The sequence below is a fragment of the Ranitomeya imitator genome, chromosome 4 (assembly GCF_032444005.1).
Source record: "Ranitomeya imitator isolate aRanImi1 chromosome 4, aRanImi1.pri, whole genome shotgun sequence".
Lineage (NCBI taxonomy): Eukaryota > Metazoa > Chordata > Amphibia > Anura > Dendrobatidae > Ranitomeya > Ranitomeya imitator.
In genome coordinates, this window is record NC_091285.1 from 494,735,808 (window position 1) to 494,757,225 (window position 21,418).

At 45.4% G+C, this 21,418-nt stretch overlaps 1 protein-coding gene across 1 annotated transcript in view; it reads left to right on the top strand.

Moving 5' to 3' along the window:
* The window catches only part of LYSMD2 (LysM domain containing 2), a 59,193-nt gene extending 44,840 nt beyond the window's left edge, over positions 1-14,353 (top strand). The window contains exon 3 of the mRNA XM_069765994.1: positions 12,947-14,353. Coding sequence (XP_069622095.1) covers positions 12,947-12,992 — 46 coding nt within the window. The 3' untranslated portion in view covers positions 12,993-14,353. The remainder of the gene's footprint in view (positions 1-12,946) is intronic.
* The last annotated feature ends 7,065 nt before the right edge of the window (positions 14,354-21,418 follow it).

Here is a 21,418-nt window from a genome sequence, read left to right on the forward strand (position 1 = left end):
AGGCTTGCAAAACCGACATACGGCTATACAAGGGATCCATGTGTAAAAAAAAACAAAAAAAAAAAAACATATATATATAATGTCAGTAGACACATATATGTATATATATATTAATATTTCATCCTGCGCGATATAGCAGAAAGCCGGTAATTCAATTACCGGCTTTTGCTTTCTCCTTCCTAAACCCGACATATGAGACCTGGTTTACATACAGTAAACCATCTCATATCACCATTTATTTTGCATATTCCACACTACTAATGTTAGTAGTGTGTCTATGCAAAATTTGGCGGTTCTAGCTAGTAAATTAAGGGGTTAAATGGCGGAAAAAATTGGCGTGGGCTCCCGCACAATTTTCTCCGCCAGAGTAGTAAAGCCAGTGACTGAGGGCAGATATTAATAGCCTGGAGAGGTTCCACGGTTATTGGGGCCCCCCCCCCCCCCCCCCGGCTAAAAACACCTGCCCCCAGCCACCCCAGAAAAGGCACATCTGGAAGATGCGCCTATTCTGGCACTTGGCCACTCTCTTCCCATTCCCGTGTAGCGGTGGGATATGGGGTAATGAAGGGTTAATGCCACCTTGCTATTGTAAGGTGACATTAAGCCAAATTAATAATGGAGAGGCGTCAATTATGACACCTATCCATTATTAATCGAATACTAGTAAAGGGTTAAAAAAAAAACACACACTATTAAAAATTATTTTAATGAAATAAAAACAAAGGTTGTTGTAATATTTTATTTAACGCCCAATCCAATCACTGAAGACCCTCGTTCTGTAACAAAAAAAACATAATAAACCAACAATATCCTTACCTTCCGCAGATCTGTAAAGTCCAACGATGTAAATCCATCTGAAGGGGTTAAAATATTTTGCAGACACGAGCTTTGCTAATGCAACGTTCCTCATGTCTGCAAATCCCCGGAGAATGTAGGTAAAGTAGGTCAATGACCTATATTTACCTGCATTTGCGGTGAGGCGCCCTCTGCTGGCTGTTCCTAGATCGTGGGAACTTTCCTAGAAAGCTCCCTGGCTCGAGTTCATATGAGGACAACCAGCAGAGAGCGCCCTCTTATGATCTCGAGCCAAATTTTGCGTATACACACTACTAACATTAGTAGTGTGGAATATGCAAAAAAAATGGTGATATGAGATGGTTTACTGTATGTAAACCAGGTCTCATATCATGTCGGATTTTAGGAAGGAGAAAGCAAAAGCCGGTAATTGAATTACCGGCTTTAAAGCTATCTAGCGCTGGATGAAGTAATCTAATATATAAAGCTGAATGTGTATATATGTATGTCCGGGATTGGCATCTGCACCGTCGCAGCTACAGCCACAAAATTTTGTACAGTCACAAGTCTGGACCCCAAGAGCGTCATAGGCTATGTTGTGAGGCGAAATTTTAACCCCGCGCTTTCCAATTCACCAAACAATTTTGCCCCTATCTACATAATGGGGAAAAAAGTGAAAGGAAAAGTGTTGGAGGCAAATTGACAGCTGCCAGATGTGAACAAGGGGGACTTAAAGAATGAGAGCGATGGCACAAAAGAGTATATACCGTACAGTTGCTAAGGTGGGGCCCCGACATGGGATACTCCCCACACACGGGGATATGACCACACACACAAAATGCGCCACACACTACCACGTGCTTGAACACATATTACCCTCAGGACACATTTCACCACACATACACGAACCTCGCCACATAAAAGTCGAAACACAAAAGTCGCCGCTCAAAACTCGCCACGCGCAGAACTCGCCACATGCAAAAACTAGGCTCTTGCAAAACTCGCCACAAGTGCAAAACTCACCTCATGGAAAACTCGCCACACGCAAAACTTGCACACGCGGAAAAATTGCCATATGCACAAAAGTTGCAACACATGCAAAAGTTGCCTTACACAAAACTTGCACATACTCAAAAGGCACCACACATAAAACTCGCCATGCGCAAAACTTGCTGCACACAACTTGCTACACTAACCTGTCACATGCAACTCGACACACAAAAAGTTGCTACACGCATGTTGCCACACCTCATCTCACAAAAGTCGCTACATGCATGTCGCCACACGCAACTCAACACACACAACTTGACAAACGAAACTCGCCCTAAAACACACACAAGTCTGGTATCATCCTTCAAAAATAAAAATCTGATTAATAAGCAGACAAACTACAAGAGCAACAAATGTACAATATAGGAAATACGGCAGCTGTCAGTCACATGACCTGTCTATTATGTGTATGTGTGAGCTAATATATACTGCCAGGGGGAGGGCTTCCTGATGGCTGGGGTTTATCAGGCTACAAATTTAGCTTACAACTACTGAGGTAAAAATACTGAGCAAATAACGTGTGAACAAGGTCTAATACAGGAGGAGATGACACACAGGTATATACTATATACAGGGGAGATGACACACAGATATCTATAATATAACGCTGGGAGCGTCACTCTGTCCGAAGCCTTTATAGACTGCGCAGGCGCAAGCGCCGGCGCAGTCTGGGCCTCACAGAGTGACGCTCCCGGGAGATCGCGGTGTGCGTTCACACTGAACGCACACCGCGATCTCCAACAGAGAAGCAGGGACCGCCAGGAGGGTGAGTATCGCCTATATTCACCTGTCCTGCGTTCCATCGCTGAGCGCCGCCATCTTCCCGGTCTTCGGCCTGTAACCTTCAGTTCAGAGGGCGCGATGACGCGCTTAATGCGCGCCGGCGCCGCCCTCTGACTGAACAGTCACAGCCAGGAGACCGGGAAGATGGCGGCGCTCAGCGATGGAACGCAGGACAGGTGAATATAGTAAGTGCTGGGGGGCCTGAGCTGGCGGCGATACCTGCACCTGACCCCCACAGCGCGCCGGTGTCCCCGCCTGCTCAGGCCCCCGGATGGATGCAGCACATACCAGGATGGGGACGCAGGATGGGTGCAGCACATGACAGGATGGGGACGCAGGATGGGAGCAGCGCATCACAGGATGGGGACGCAGGATGGGAGAAGCGCATCACAGGATAGGGACGCAGGATGGGTGCAGCACATGACAGGATGGGGACGCAGGATGGGTGCAGCACATACCAGGATGGGGACTGTTATGATCTGGTAATTCAGTACCACAATGGACATAGCAGTCAGAGCACATACAGTGACCTGACAATAACCCAAAAACATAGAACGAGCTCTGAGACGTGGGAACTCTGCTGACCGCAATCCCTAATCCTCTCCAACCACACTAGAGGCAGCCGTGGATTGCGCCTAACGCTCCCTATGCAACTCGGCACAGCCTGAGACACTAGCTAGCCTGAAGATAGAAAATAAGCCTACCTTGCCTCAGAGAAATGCCCCAAAGGAAAAGGCAGCCCCCACATATAATGACTGTGAACGTAGAGATGAAATAGATTTAGCAAAGTGAGGCCCGACTTTCTGAACAGAGCGAGGATAGGAAAGGTAACTTTGCGGTCAACACAAAACCCTACAAACAACCACGCAAAGGGGGCAAAAAGACCCTCCGTACCGAACTAACGGCACGGAGGTACACCCTCTGCGTCCCAGAGCTTCCAGCAAGCAAGAAAAAACAAAGAAGCAAGCTGGACAGAAAAAAACAGCAAAGAAAATAGCAAAAGCGAAACTTAGCTATGCAGAGCAGCAGGCCACAGGAACGATCCAGGAGGAAACAGGTCCAATACTAGAACATTGACTGGAGGCCAGGATCAAAGCACTAGGTGGAGTTAAATAGAGCAGCAGCCAACGACTTCACCACATCACCTGAGGAAGGAAACTCAGAAGCCGCAGTACCACTCTCCTCCACCAACGGAAGCTCACAGAGAGAATCAGCCGAAGTACCACTTGTGACCACATGAGGGAGCTCTGCCACAGAATTCACAACAGGGGACGCAGGATGGGTGCAGCACATGACAGGATGGGTGCAGCACATACCAGGATGGGGACGCAGGATGGGTGCAGCACATGACAGGATGGGGACGGAGGATGGGTGCAGCACATGACAGGATGGGGACGCAGGATGGAGCAGCACATACAAGGATGGAGACCATATACCAATATAAATGCTCGCCACCCGGGCGTAGAACGGGTTCAATAGCTAGTATACTATATACAGGAGAGATGACACACAGGTATATACTATATACAGGAGCAGATGACATACAGGTATATACTATATACAGGAGGAGATGACACACAGGTATATACTATATACAGGAGCAGATGACCTACAGGTATATACTATATACAGGAGGAGATGACATACAGGTATATGCTATATACAGGAGGAGATGACACACAGATATATACTATATACAGGGGAGATGACACAGGTATATACTATATACAGGAGGAGATGACATACAGGTATATACTATATATAGAAGGAGATGACATTCAGGTATATACTATATATAGGGGAGATGACACACAGCAGGTATATACTATATACAGGGGAGATGACATACAGGTATATACTATATACAGGAGATGACATACAGATGTATACTATATATAAGGGAGATGACAAACATGTGAATACTGAGGTGATGAGGAGAAAATGAGAGATGTGAGGGGGAAAATGAAAGATGTGATTGGGAAAATGAGAGGCGTGATGGGAAAATAAGAGAAGTGAGGTGCTATAACTAACCACAGATATTTACTATGCCCAGGCAACGCCGGGCTCTTCAGCTAGTAATATATATACATATATGTGTCTCACTGACATATATATATATCTATTCTATGTGTACACATTTATTCTACCTATTCTACTGGAAGCTGTCAGTGTGATTTTACTGTACACCGCACTGAATTACCGGCTTTTCTCTCTAACACCGCTGCGTATTTCTCGCAAGTCACACTGCTGGTCCGTGTGTAATCCGTATTTTTGGGGCTTCCATAGACTTTCATTGACGTTTTATTTGCGCAATACGGTGACAAACGCAGCATGCTGCGATTTTCTACGGCCGTAGAAAGCCGTATAATACTGATCAGTTTAATACGGCAGATAGGAGCAGGGGCATAGAGAATAATTGTGCCGTATGTTTTGCGAGTTTTACGGACGTAGTTTCTGCGCTCTTATGTCCGTAAAACTCGCAAGTGTGAAGCCGGCCTAAATGAAAAGGTTGGACAAGAAATGACATCACAATTCTGTTTTTTTTTTGTTTAACTTTATTTAGCTTACAAAATACGCATGAAAAAAACGCATGTAAAAACCCATCAAAAATGCAGGTGACCTGCCAGTGACCACAGGGGCAGATTTTACCTGCGTCACAATCCTGACCGTGGAAACATACCCTAACCGTGCTCAGTGTGCTCAATGCGAGAATTCACAAGTCTGCAGTCACATGGAGTGAGCGGACAACCAATTTAATGGGCACCTGCTGCTGTTATAGGCCGATGTTGACTGTGTAACACAGCAATTATCTACCAGCAATAATCAAAGACAGGGTTACAAAGTTTTCCATCCTTTTTAGAACGTGTATCATACTGCTAGGAGGATCAGCCTCTGGGACCCAACAAATCATAACCTTTAAGGGGGCCACACCTTTAGCTCTGTATGCCTTTTTTTTTTTTTTTTTTTTGTGCTGCAGTACTCCCAACCATCTGCTGTGCAGGGAACTAGTCCTCCCTTTTCTCACAAATGGAATCACACTGCAGCGGGTTCTTATCTTGGCAATCCGGGGGTTTTCCAGTGGTCAGGAATTTCACAGGTCTGAGATTCATCACCCACCCAGCAGATAGGTGGTAAATGCTTTTGGTGGAAATACTCCTTAAGTTGGTAATATGAAATGTATGGGTCTTTAAGCCAGCGTTGTATTCTTACTAATCTGTGCAGGCGATCTTTCCTTTAGCTCTTTACAGAGCCCCATGGCTTCCTAATTCTTCAGTATTTTGAGTGAACCTTAGCTTGTCCAGTGAGCTGTCATTAATTCTTACATCGATAGCAATATACTGTTTTATAGCATTTGTTCACCTGAGCTCATGTCTAATTCTAATCCTATTTGTACAGGCTTTTCTGTAGCAGACTAGACCAGATCAAATGAATGAGTGTAGTGTATAAATCTCCTGGAAGACCAACATTGTAAGAGCCATGTGTAAATGTCACTCATCCATAGCTTTCATGTGCTGGCCACTTTGTTGAACAAGAATTGATAACATCAATCAGTCTTTCAGCTGGAATATTTGTTGAAGGATTTTTCTTACTGCTCGTTGTAAAGGTACCGTCACACATAACGATATCGTTGCTTTTTGTGACGTAGCAACGATATCGTTAACTAAATCGTTATGTGTGACAGCGACCAACGATCAGGCCCCTGCTGGGAGATCGTTGGTCGCTGAGGAAAGTCCAGAACTTTATTTCGTCGCTGGACTTCCCGCTGACATCGCTGGATCGGCGTGTGTGACGCCGATCCAGCGATGTCTTCACTGGTAACCAGGGTAAACATCGGGTTACTAAGCGCAGGGCCACGCTTAGTAACCCGATGTTTACCCTGGTTACCAGCGTAAACGTTAAAAAAGCAAACACTACATACTTACCTTCCGCTGTCTGTCCTCCGGCGCTCTGCTTTCCTCTGCACTGTCAGCGCTGGTCAGCCGGAAAGCAGAGCGGTGACGTCACCGCTGTGCTTTCCGGCTGGCCGGCGCTGACACAGGGTGCAGGAGGAGTGCAGAGAAGCAGAGCACCGGGGACAGATAGCTGAAGGTAAGTATGTAGTGTTTGTTTTTTTTACGTTTACGCTGGTAACCAGGGTAAACATCGGGTTACTAAGCGCGGCCCTGCGCTTAGTAACCCGATGTTTACCCTGGTTACCGGGGACCTCGGGATCGTTGGTCGCTGGAGAGCTGTCTGTGTGACAGCTCTCCAGCGACCAAACAGCGACGCTGCAGCGATCGACATCGTTGTCGGTATCGCTGCAGCGTCGCTTAGTGTGACGGTACCTTAAGTCTTTATATGCCAGTCAAACCTCCCAATTTCTACACCCAGAAACCCCTCTAACCTTATTAATATTCCCTGCATGCCTTCTGTCTCTTTGAATTGTGCCCTTTGGAATTCTCGCTCTGTGTGTAATAAACTCTCCTTCATCCATGACTTCTTCCTTTCTAATTCTCTTAACCTCCTGGCTCTTACTGAAACCTGGATCCAGCAGTCAGACACCACCGCTGCTGCTGCTCTTTCATATGGTGCACTACACTTTTCTCATACCCCAAGATCGGACAACAGAGCAGGTGGAGGCGTTGGTCTGCTCCTTTCACCAAAATGTACTTTCCAAGTTATCCCCCAAGTACCCTCACTTGTCTTCCCTTCCTTTGAGGTCCATGTGGTCAGACTCTACGTCCCCTTCTCCATGCGAGTGGTGGTGGTGTATCGTCCTCCCGGCCCCTCTCATCAGTTCCTGGATCATTTTGCCACCTGGCTTCCACACTTTCTTTCCTGTGACACCCCCACCCTTATCATGGGTGATTTCAACATCCCTATTGCCTCTCCCCTCTCCCCATCTGCTTCTCACCTTTTGGCTCTAACCTCCTCTTTCGGCCTCTCGCAGCATACTAACTCGCCAACACATGAAGATGGAAACTCCCTTGACTTGGTCTTCTCCCGGCTTTGCTCAGTGGATGATTTCACAAACTCCCCTCTCCCACTCTCTGACCACCACCTTCTTTCATTCTCTATCAAGAACTGCCATCCCGCTCAGGTCACCCCCACTTTCCACACTTATAGAAACATACAGGCCATTAACACCCAGGAACTTATGAAGAACTTGCAGTCATCATTGGCCCCAATCTCCTCCATCTCATGTCCTGATTCTGCTCTGAAGCATTACAATGAAACCCTGCAAAGTGCCCTGGATGAAGCTGCTCCTCCTATACATAAAACAACTCGGCACAGACGGCAACAACCGTGGCACACGCTGCAAACACGTTTCCTGCAGCGGTGCTCCAGGTGCGCAGAACGTCTGTGGAGAAAATCTAATCTACCCGAAGATTTCATCCATTATAAGTTCATGCTAAAGACATACAATTCTGCCCTTCACCTCTCCAAACAAACCTACTTCAACACCCTCATCACCTCCCTGTCCAATAACCCTAAACGTCTCTTTGACACGTTCCAGTCCCTACTCAACCCAAGAGCGCAGGCCCCAACCACGGATCTCCGTGCTGACAATCTGGCCAATTACTTCAAAGAAAAAATTGACCATATTCGACAGGAAATCATCTCCCAATCTCTTCATACCATGCACTGTCCTCCCTCCCCCACTGCATCTAGTTCACTCTCTGACTTTGAACCAGTTACAGAAGAAGAAGTAAGCAGGCTCCTTGCATCTTCTCGCCCGACCACTTGCACCAGTGACCCCATTCCGTCACATTTCCTCCAGTCCCTTTCCCCGGCTGTCACCTCTCACCTAACTAAAATATTCAACCTTTCCCTCACTTCCGGTATTTTTCCCTCCTCATTTAAGCATGCCATCATACATCCATTACTTAAAAAACCATCCCTCGACCAAAACTGTGCCGCTAATTATAGACCTGTCTCTAATCTTCCCTTCATCTCTAAACTCCTCGAACGCCTGGTCCACTCCCGTCTTACCCGCTATCTCTCAGATAACTCTCTTCTCGACCCTCTTCAATCTGGTTTCCGCTCTTTACACTCTACTGAAACTGCCCTCACTAAAGTCTCTAATGACCTACTAACAGCTAAATCTAATGGTCACTACTCCATGCTAATCCTCTTGGATCTCTCTGCAGCATTTGATACTGTGGATCATCAGCTCCTCCTCACTATGCTCCGCTCCATCGGCCTCAAGGACACCGTTCTCTCCTGGTTCTCCTCCTATCTCTCTGACCGATCCTTCACTGTATGTTTCGCTGGTTCCTCCTCCTCTCACCTTCCCCTTACTGTTGGGGTTCCTCAAGGATCAGTCCTAGGCCCCCTCCTCTTCTCTTTGTATACTGCCCCTATTGGACAAACAATCAGTAGATTTGGCTTCCAGTACCATCTCTATGCTGACGACACCCAACTATACACTTCTTCTCCTGATCTCACGCCTGCCTTATTAGAAAACACCAGTGATTGTCTTACCGCTGTCTCTAGCATCATGTCCTCCCTCTATCTGAAACTAAACCTGTCAAAAACTGAACTCCTCGTGTTTTCTCCCTCTACTAACCTACCTTTGCCTGACATTGCCATCTCCGTTTGCGGTTCCACCATTACTCCAAAGCAACATGCCCGCTGCCTTGGGGTCATCCTTGATTCTGACCTTTCATTCACCCCCCACATCCGATCACTGGCTCGCTCTTCTTACCTGCATCTCAAAAACATTTCTAGAATTCGCCCTTTTCTTACTTTCGACTCTGCAAAAACTCTTACTGTTTCACTTATTCATTCTCGTCTGGACTATTGTAACTCTCTACTAATCGGCCTCCCTCTTACCAAACTCTCCCCGCTCCAATCTGTCCTGAATGCTGCTGCCAGGATCATATTCCTCACCAACCGTTACACCGATGCCTCTACCTTGTGCCAGTCATTACACTGGTTACCCATCCACTCAAGAATCCAGTACAAAACTACTACCCTCATCCACAAAGCACTCCATGGCTCAGCACCACCCTACATCTCCTCTCTGGTCTCAGTCTACCACCCTACCCGTGCCCTCCGCTCCGCTGATGACCTCAGGTTAGCATCCTCAATAATCAGAACCTCCCACTCCCGTCTCCAAGACTTTACACGTGCTGCGCCGATTCTTTGGAATGCACTACCTAGGATAATACGATTAATCCCCAATCCCCACAGTTTTAAGCGTGCCCTAAAAACTCATTTGTTCAGACTGGCCTACCGCCTCAATGCATTAACCTAACGATCCCTGTGTGGCCTATATTAAAAAAAAAAAAAAATTAATTAACTGGTTCATGCAGCTTTACATGAACACCCAAGCCTTACACTATGGCTGGTCCGAATAACTATAGCAATTGTTACCATCCACCTCTCGTGTCTCCCCTTTTCCTCATAGTTTGTAAGCTTACGAGCAGGGCCCTCACTCCTCTTGGTATCTGTTTTGAACTGTATTTCTGTTATGCTGTAATGTCTATTGTATGTACAAGTCCCCTCTATAATTTGTAAAGCGCTGCGGAATATGTTGGCGCTATATAAATAAAAATTATTATTATTATTATTATTATTATATGTGGTTCTAATAAGTGCAGAGTATTTAAAGACCTGGCTCAATCTTAAGGTACCGTCACACATAACGATATCGTTAACGATATCGTTGCTTTTTGTGACGTAGCAACGATATCGTTAAGGAAATAGTTATGTGTGACAGCGACCAACGATCAGGCCCCTGCTGGGAGATCGTTGGTCGCCGAGGAAAGTCCAGAACTTTATTTCGTCGCTGGATCTCCCGCTGACATTGCTGGATCGGCGTGTGTGACGCCGATCCAGCGATGTCTTCACTGGTAACCAGGGTAAACATCGGGTTACTAAGCGCAGGGCCGCGCTTAGTAACCCGATGTTTACCCTGGTTACCAGCGTAAACGTTAAAAAAACAAACACTACATACTTACCTTCAGCTGTCTGTCCCCGGCGCTCTGCTTCTCTGCACTCCTCCTGCATCCTGTGTCAGCGCCGGCCAGCCGGAAAGCACAGCGGTGACTTCACCGCTCTGCTTTCCGGCTGACCGGCGCTGACAGTGCAGAGGAAAGCAGAGCGCCGGAGGACAGACAGCGGAAGGTAAGTATGTAGTGTTTGTTTTTTTAACGTTTACGCTGGTAACCATGGTAAACATCGGGTTACTAAGCGCGACCCTGCGCTTAGTAACCCGATGTTTACCCTGGTTACCGGGGACCTTGGGATCGTTGGTCGCTGGAGAGCTGTCTGTGTGACAGCTCTCCAGCGACCAAACAGCGACGCTGCAGCGATCGGCATCGTTGTCGGTATCGCTGCAGCATCGCTGAGTGTGACGGTACCTTTAATATATCTTTTAATAGAGATGTATCTTTTAATAGAGGACCCTAAAGATAAACTCCAGTGCTAGCCCTCCCCAATTTTTTATGCATATTCTTTTTAAATCTTCGTCTAAAACGTCTAAAATACAAGGTTTACTGAAACCAGACCAACACATCACTTATTTCAATGGAGAAAAATTGTGAACACCTGTAAAATTAGATGACTTAATATCAGGAAAAGTGTCTCTTACTCCCCTTCACACGTACATAAAAAACCAGTACCGTAAAAAAAAGTATCGGTGTCATCATGGTTTTGGATCAGTGTTTTTCCGTTTAAAAACAGAATGAAACTACAAAGCTTCTTCTATACTTTGTAATGTTAAACAAGTACAACAAGCAGATGCCATCCGTGTGCTGTGCGTGCTTTTCACGGACCCATAGACTTGTAGTGGCCCTAGTCATCTGTGCTGCCAGAAAATGGACATGTGCATATTGGGTGTGAGTGGTATCCACGTACATATGAAGGAGGCCTTAAGGTACAGTTACACTAAACGATTTACCAACGATCACGACACGACCTGGCCATGATTGTTGGTAAGTCGTTGTGTGGTCGCTGGGGAGCTGTCACACAGACAGCTCTCTCCAGCGACCAACGATGCTGAAGTCCCCGGGTAACCAGGGTAAACATCGCGTTACTAAGTGCAGGGCCGCGCTTAGTAACCCGATATTTACCCTGGTTACCATTGTAAAAAAAAAAAAAAAAAACAGTCCATACTCACATTCCTGTCACGCCCCCCGGCGTCAGCTTCCCTGCACTGTGTAAGCGCCGGACGTAAAGCAGAGCGGTGATGTCACTGCTGTGCTCTGCTTTACGGCCGGCCGGCGCTGACACAGTCAGTGCGGGAAGCTGACGCCAGGGGACGTGACAGGAATGTGAGTATGTACTGTTTTTTTTTTTTTTAACTTTTACAATGGTAACCAGGGTAAATATCTGGTTACTAAGCGCGGCCCTGCGCTTAGTAACCCGATATATACCCTGGTTACAAGTGAACACATCGCTGGATCGGTGTCACACACGCCGATTCAGCGATGACAGCGGGTGATCATCGACCAAAAAAAAGGTCCTGATCATTCCCTGCGACCAACGATCTCCCAGCAGGGGCCTGATCGTTGGTCGCTGTCACGCATAACGATTTCATTAACGATATCGTTGCTACGTCACAAAAAGCAACGATATCTTTAACGAAATTGTTATGTGTGAAGGTACCTTTAGTGCGATAACACCAAATGAAAAGTAGCATCATTGGGGTCATCTTATGCCTCTTGTCCCATATATTTTATATATACTCCTTCTCCAGCTTCCGATTTTACGTTTGTCTATATACTGTAATATGTCAGTGTCCATCCATCTTGTGGAATTTGGGGCCAAACCAGCATTTTATTGTCAGCATTTTTTATTTCCTCCTTCAGTATAAATAGTGTTAACAGGTTACAGAAGGAATGCAGTGTGTTAACCTTAGAGGTTTTTCAGCTTATAGGGGTATCCAGCCCAGGGTAAATTTTCATCCATTACTGCCACTTGCTGAATCCTAATAGTGTGTAATATACCCACACCGTTTGTCCCTGCTTATTGTCACATGACTGCAAGTATGTAGTTTGTATTCTAGCAGTCCCATGCCGACTAGAGTGTGGCTACTGGAAGGAGTGTGACCTCACAAGGTACGGAGGCCTGGAAATACCAAAAATCCAAGCCATTTCATGGGTTGTCTAGCAGAGGGAGGGCAGGGGAGGTTAAAAAAAAAAAATAGTTCTTCTGTCTTGGTGCGGCCCCCTGCAACCTGCCGCCCCTAGGCACGTGCCCTCCAGTGCCTAATGGCAAATACGGCCCTGATTGTAGTCCTGGCATCTGCTAGCTAGGATTGCAGTGCTGTCTGGTCCAGCAGATCCTGATATCTTTACTATGATTTCCATATTTATTTCTTTGTTTCTAGGCTTGAAGAGGACGACTCCTATGCAACTTCTTCCTATCAACATTGAGCGACAAGTCTCATTCCTGTGTGACCTCCCATTCAGTGGAAGCTGGCTGAAGACCCACCAACAGAATATCTAAGAGACTTCCTATATAATGCAATCCATAGCCGATATTTTATTACTATATTGCACTGAAATCAAGTCCTGACTTCTGTTCACAACTCTTCGGTGTCCTCATTAGGTCGCATACACCATCGGGTCACGGCCTTTCTGATCTCTATACAGCTATATTATTTTTCACTGCAGGCATATCTTGTAGCAGATTATTTGCAATATCATTCATTTTGTTTGGTTGATTTACCGGTTATGGTAAGAGGGATGATACTTTTTACTGAAGACTGTTTCTGAAAATAACTGCTTAGCCGCAGTGTTTCACTGGCAATATGGAGTGGATGTTATGGTTTTTTTTATTGCACATTTACTGTAAAAATAACACGGTAATGAATTTGTCGTCCTTAAATCTTGACAAATAATTGATTTAAATGGCCTTGTTTTTAATGAAAAACTGGTGCCTACCCTTATAGCGTAAAAGAACAAAACATCAGTGCTCACCTACTCGGGCACCACTCCTGCTTCTCTGTTGCTCCTCGACAGTCTGTACGTAGACAGAGCTGCAGCGATGTTGTCGTGTATACATGTGACCGCTGCTGACAATCATTGGTCTAAACAGTCCGATGCATCACCCCTTAGTCCCTGCATAGGACACATGTTGTAGAAGTGATATCACTACTGCAGCCCTGTATGCATAGACCAGCGGAGTGGCAGCGCTGGAGAAGCAAGGATTACTTGTGGGGTTTTCTTGCCTAATAATTCTCCTGTACATCCTTCACCACCGTCACGACTTGTTGACTTGAGCTGGGTAAGATTACTGACTTCTGGTAATGATAAACCCTTCCAGTTGTTTATTTCAGAAGATGGTGAAGGGAAGAAAGGCAGGAGGGAATTTGTAACAATTTGACAAGGTGAGACTGCGTGCCCACCTTCAGGAATAGTAGTGTTCTGGATGCTGCGCATTGTTGCTGCTCCCAAAACCTTGCGTTCTACAGTACGTACTATGCGGAATTACTGCATCTAATTACAGTTTATTGGTCATGTCAGTTTATGCAGCGTTAAAAAGGAGCACAGTGGGCCTGAGATTTCTATAAATCCCATCCATTGTGCTTGTAATGTAGAATGCTGAGTTTTGGACTTGGTCAAAATATGCTGCTATTCCTGACTGGGAGGAGAATGAGGAAGACTCTATGTACTGTACTTACTGGGAATTTTTACTTTTAATCACTGTTTGTTCATTTGTTTTATTCTTTTAAATTTGCAGAGAGGATGCTGTTTTCTGTGCGTGCTGTATTGATTAAAAACCATAAAATATCCTGGTTCTGAGGGTTTTTTTTTATCCTTATTTGTTTTATTCATTTTATTCATTCATATTTTTATAATTCACACACCATAATAACATGGGATCCAGTATGGTTTCTCCTTACGGAGACTGACATGTTAAGCATGCCAAGATGAGGAGACTTAAAGCCGCAGTGCTCCTCTGGGAACTATCCAATAGGTGGCACCAGAGTTCTAGTCTTCTTCCTCTCTGAAGAGACAATCTGCAGAGGAGGTTTGCGGCTTTAAGTCTCCTCATCTCGGCATACTTAACATGTCCGCTTCTGCAAGGAGAAACAATACTTCTTGGATCCCGGTCAGATGCCTCTCACACAGCCAAACCAGATCTCGCACTTTGCACTGACGAAGGGCAGTACCCTGAAAGTGTCTGAAAATTGACATTCTTGTTTTGGCATTTATCCTAAATCATGTGACAAGGCTCGTTAAAGGGACTCTGTCACCTGAATTTGGAGGGAACAATTTTCAGCCATAGAGGCGGGGTTTTCGGGTGTTTGACTCACCCTTTCCTTGCATGTTGGCTGCAACATTGGATTGAAGTTTATTCTCTGTCCTTCATAGTACACGCCTGCGCAAGGCAATTTTGCCTAGCGCAGGCGTGTTCTACGGAGGACAGAGAATGAACTTCAATCCAATATTGCAGCCAGCATGCAAGGAAAGGGTGAGTCAAACACCCAAAAACCCCACCTCTATGGCTGAAAATTGTTCCCTCCAAATTCAGGTGACAGAGTCCCTTTAAAGGGTAAGTGAAGACTCAATGCGTTTCTCCTTAGTAGGTTCATCAGGAGTACATACTAAATCAATTAATACTTAGCCACTTCTGATTACATTTTAAAGCTAATTAATTCTTGGCTTCAAGATGTAATCAGAGACCGTAAATTGCTCCAGTGGATGTGTGGGTCTGATAGCCAAAGTGCTGCTATGGACCAGTGCAATGATCCATTATTTGTGTGGGAGTAATGCCCAACACATAATGCTCATTGATATAATTAATAAAGGTAATATCATCAGTGTGATATCATGCACGAGAAGAGCAGATTATCAGCACCATGCATTTGATATACTTAGATGGGCAGAAAATGGTAGATGATAAGAGTTCTATATCACTGCTTGAACTGCAGTAGTGTATCCTCTGTTATGTAGCTTTAGCTTGTCACTTCTGTATCTTGCTTGTGATAGGTTTCTTACTGTCAGTTCAGCAGGCATGCCAAAACTGTGTCTTAAAGAAATACACCAAACGCACACAGGACATACATATAGTATCTACAGTGTAATTCAGGGGAGCTTCATAACTGCAGCTTATCAGGTAACAATTAAGAACACTGAACATTCTTTCAAAATGATCATGCAGTGTAAATCCAGCTTAACATGCAGTTTACAGTGGAGAGCACATACTGGACAGTTAGGCCGGTTTCACACATGCATGAAACACTGGACGCGCTCTCATCAGCAGACCTGGCCTGAACACCTGGTCTCCCGCCCAACCTGAGCTAACTGCCATTTGCCTATGAAATGCCTCACGATGGGCTGCGTTGATGCGAAAATGGTTTATATATCATGGATGTGTGAAGCTGGCCTTCGCCTGGATTTTACAAGACAGCTGCTCATAAGGCAACTCGGCTAAGACTAAACAAATTACACCTCTAGAATATTGCACGTAAACCAGAATTACATTTGGAAAACAAAGAAATTTATTACAATTTTCTGTACTGCCACAAGTGTGCGTGCATGCATAAGTCTGTGATAATTTGTTTTTCCTTTCTGTCCGTGTTCTACATCAGGTTTATTCTCGGATATCCCCAACAGAAGCCATTTTAGAGAAAATGTAGAGTTGCTGAATGGGGCCTGGGCCCCTCTTGTCCTTCTGTTCACCAGGCCTCACTTTGCAATAAAGTAGCTTCATGCCCATCTAACCTGAACGGGTGCGCATCTCCTGCCTCCTCCGCCTTCTCTGGACATCCGGTTATGACATAGGCGCCGGTATGTATGAGGACACCAGAAGTAGAGCTGCGCCTACAGATGATCGTCAGTGCGGTAAGTATGAAGAACGTCTTTATTTGTTTGGTTTTCTTTATTAAATGGGTGAGGGGTGGGAGGTGGAGGTGGACTGCAAATGATGCAGTGAGTGAGGCGAGGTGGACTGCAAATGATGCAGTGAGTGGGGGGGGGGGACTGCAAATGAATATGGGCTCCTGAACATCCTCATACCTACGTTGAGTACGAACCTAACACCCCTAAAGTGAACATGTGGTGTGGCCTGATGCATTATAAGGTGATAGGCCCATTTTTTTGCGGAGCGGTCTGTGACGGCATACACGTATCTTAACATGTTGGAATTGTATGCAGTGCCACATTTTCCAGAAGGTGTCATCTTTCAACAGGACGGCTCTCCTCCACACTACGCCACCTTTGTTCGTGATTTTCTGGATAGAACATTCCCCTGGCGGTGGATAGGCAGGGGTTCTGTCAAGCCATGGCCACCAGGAACCCCGGATTTGACGCCCTTAGGCCGGTTTCACATTTGCGTCTGTGTACACAGCGTATCATCCGCAAACACATGCTAACGCAGTGTTTTTTTTTATCCACATCAGCTTACGCATGACTGCAAAAAAACTCTGCGTGTGCATGCTTTTGTATGCGATTTTTGCCTGCGTTTGCGGTTTTTATGCGCATGCGTTCAATATTTCCAGGAGGGTGTGTCTCAATCGGTTCCTGGACATGCGCAGTCCGAAGTACGCAAGCGCATCGAACGCATGCATTCCCATAGACAGTAATGCGGTTTTTTAACGCACTCATACGCATGTCTGCGCATATTTGACGAATTTTTGACGCTTCCAAAAATGCAACTCGTTGCGTTCGCCGGACCCCGCCGCACATCGAGAAGTTACGCATGCGTACGCTTCCGCAACACATGCTAACACATGTCCCTGTTAAAGATATGTGCACAGGACGCATGCGGATCTATGCAGATGAAACGCTGCGTACAGAAATGCAAATGTGAAACCAGCCTTAGACTTTTGGGGTTATGTGAAGCAACATGTTTACATTGAACGTATCAACGACATTAATCACTTAAAACAGAGAATCACAGACTTTATTCACTCTGTTACACCAGACGTCCTTACACGTGTGTGGTAAGATGTTCACTATCGTTTGGATGTGTGTGGGGTAACAAATAGAGCCCACATCGAACTGCACTGAATAGGTATGAAACTGGGAGAGTTTTCTTTTATTTGGAGCAGATTTCACATTTCTATCTTTTTTTTTTTTTTTGTTGCTTTCCAGTGACTGGTCAAAAGTGCACCATGACTTTACGGACACATTGTATATTAAGAAGATAAAATGGGAGGAATACTTAAATTCTTTAATTTGCTAGGTTTAATTACATCATTTTTCTTCCCATGCCTGGCCTATATGTTTTACTGAAAAGAAAACTAGTATACAGATATACTGTAACATGCTGTAGTTTGTATTATGGTCTGGCGCTATAATAAAGTGCCCTTGGACTTTACACCCCACCTCTGTAACTCCAGAGTTTTGTCCCTATTAAGTCTCATATGAAAAAAAAGTGTCTTGTTTCAGGATACAGATGTGCACAACAGTTATGGCAGCTACCGATCATCTGTCTTATTTCATTAAATCACTGTGTGAATGTGTGCTATAAATAATGCCATCACCTGTCATTGTATGAATAAACCTGCCACGCTGTGCGTGCCCCAGAACATCCGAATGAAACGTGAAATTACCATTCACACCCTGTTATTATTCTATACGGCTGTGTGGAGAATTGAGTTTGACTCCGTGTCAAAAAGAATAACTTTTGTCTGTGACTTGATACATATAATATTTAGCTGGTTCTATGCAGCAAGATGATCCCCATACTGATCGTAGTCTGGAGATCTCCGAGCTGAAGGCTGACAGTGGCATGGCGTCCAAATGAAAACTGGAAAGACTTTTATTGTAATCAGCAGTTGAGGTCTCTGGAATCTAATTCTTGCAAGTGGAAAGTTTTATCCACACATAACCATTATGTGATCTGTTTGTTTTTTTGTTTTTTTGTGAGTGTGGGGGGCAGGGCAAGCAGGTTTGATCCTGGCTGAAATAGGCAGACATAGGTGGTATTGGTGTGGGGAGTCAGACACTCCTGGTTCCTTAAGAGTTGCACACATTTGGAAGAGATAGGGACCCTTTTATCAAAGCTTTTAAGCCAGAAAAGTGAAGTCAAAACACGGAGCTATGCAGACATTTTGCAGCTTTTTGCTAGTTCGAACTATCTCTAATTAAAAAGGAGGAGGCAGAGGAAAGGGCTATGCCTGTCCGTCCAATTAATCAAAAGTATCTGTGTTTTGTACATCAGAAATGCTACTCCAGTCTCTGACTGGAATAGCATTTCTGGCACTGCGCACGTCATTCAGAAAATGCATTTAACATGTTCAGTGGCATATGCCTCTTAACAAATTCAGCTCCTTGTATTCCAACAAGACTGGCATATTGCGAACATGCACTATACTTGTCTTGATTAATCAGGAACATTATTAATACAAGATGCCCAGGATGGGGGTATTGATACCATGAAGGGGCACAGTATGGTGAACATGATACCCTGAAGGGGCCCTGGATGGGTGACGTGAGAAAAAAAAATCAGGCAGCATGTCAGACGAATACAAGAATTTAGCATTATTACCGTATATACTCAAATATAAGCCGACCCCCCCTACCTAATTTTGCCACAAAAAACTGGGAAAACTTATTGACTGGAGTATAAGCGTAGGGTGGGAAATGCTGTGAAGATACTGCTCCTAATAGCCAGTTTCCTACTCCACACTGATGAGGGGCAAAAACCCCGAAACAGCTGTCTGTGGATGGATACCATGCTTGGCATAGGTGGTTTTCCTTTATTGGATGTTTTCCTTTATTGGATGCTGCCCTTCCCGTGGTTGTTCCTTCCCAGGGAAAGGCCTGGCTATTCATTGCTTGCGTTGAGTAACACGTGATGGTGTCTCCTCAGCTTACTTTACAAAGGGTGGGAAATGAAGCAGCTACCGGTGAATTTCAAAAATAAAAATAGATGCTCCATACCGTTATTGCCCCATAGATGCTCCTTATAAAGCTGTGCCCCATATATATTGCTCTGCACCGTTGATTATGGCCCCATAGATGCTCTTTATAAAGCTGTGCTATATATAATGCTCTGCACCGTTCATTATGGCCCCATAGACGCTCCACATAAAGCTGTGCCATATATAATGCTCTGCACCGTTCATTATGGCCCCATAGACGCTCCACATAAAGCTGTGCCATATATATTGCTCTGCACCGTTCATTATGGCCCCATAGATGCTCTTTATAAAGCTGTGCTATATATAATGCTCTGCACCGTTCATTATGGCCCCATAGATGCTCCTTATAAAGCTGTGCCGTATATATTGCTCTGCACCGTTCATTATGGCCCCATAGACGCTCCACATAAAGCTGTGCCATATATAATGCTCTGCACCGTTCATTATGGCCCCATAGACGCTCCACATAAAGCTGTGCCATATATATTGCTCTGCACCGTTCATTATGGCCCCATAGATGCTCCTTATAAAGCTGTGCCCCATATATATTGCTCTGCACCGTTCATTATGGCCCCATAGATGCTCCTTATAAAGCTGTGCCGTATATATTGCTCTGCACCGTTCATTATGGCCCCATAGACGCTCCACATAAAGCTGTGCCATATATAATGCTCTGCACCGTTCATTATGGCCCCATAGACGCTCCACATAAAGCTGTGCCATATATATTGCTCTGCACCGTTCATTATGGCCCCATAGATGCTCCTTATAAAGCTGTGCCCCATATATATTGCTCTGCACCGTTGATTATGGCCCCATAGATGCTCTTTATAAAGCTGTGCCATATATATTGCTCTTCACCGTTGATTATGGCCTCATAGATGCTCCTTATAAAGCTGTGCCATATAGAATGCTCTGCACCGTTGATTATGGCCTCATAGATGCTCCTTATAAAGCTGTGCCATATAGAATGCTGCTGCTGCAATAAAAAAAAATAATCACATACTCACCTCTCTTTGCTCAGGACGCCGGCGCTTTCAATATTTACCTGCTCCTCGTGCTGCTCCGTCTCCAGCACTGACGCTCAGCAGTGGGCGCGCACTGACTACGTCACCGTGCCCTCTAACCTGAGCGTCACTGCCAGAGGACGCTGGAGACGGAGCATTGTCGGAGCGAGGAGCAGGTAAATATCGCGCAGCGCTCCCCTCCCCGTATACTTACCTGCTCCTGGCGCAGTCCCTGCTTCTCCCGGCGCTGCATCTTCTTCCTGTGTTGAGCGGTCACAGTTACCGCTCATTTTCCGTCATGAATATGCGGCTCCACCCCTATGGGAGGTGGAGCCGCATATTCATGACTAATGAGCGGTACCATGTGACCGCTCAGTACAGGAAGAAGATGCAGCGCTGGAAGAAGCAGGGACCGCGCCGGAGCAGGTAAGTATAACTAGCAAAATAAATGGGCTAAAAAGCCACAGCCAGCTCACCGATCCACGCAGGTGCACGGAACTTCATCTCGGACCAGGATGAGTGAATATAGCGAAAAACTGTTTTTTGCTAAGTATAACTAGACAGCCCCCGCTCCCCCTCCCCTGCCGACCCCCGGGTATGACTCAAGTATAAGCCAAGAGGGGGACTTTCAGCCCCAAAAAATGGGCTGAAAATCTCGGCTTATACTCGAGTATATACGGTATTAGTGATGAGCGAATATACTCGTTACTCGAGATTTCTCGAGCATGCTTGTGGGTCCTCTGAGTATTTTTTTTAGTGCTCGAAGATTTAGCTTTTCTTGCCGCAGCAGAATGATTTACATCTGATAGCAAGCATAAGTACACGTGGGGGTTGCCTGGTTGCTAGGGAATCCCCACATATACTTATGCTGGCTAACAGATGTAAATCATTCAGCTGCGGCAAGAAAAACTAAATCTCCGAGTACTAAAAAATACTCGGAGGACCCCCGAGCGTGCTCGAGAAATCTCGAGTAACG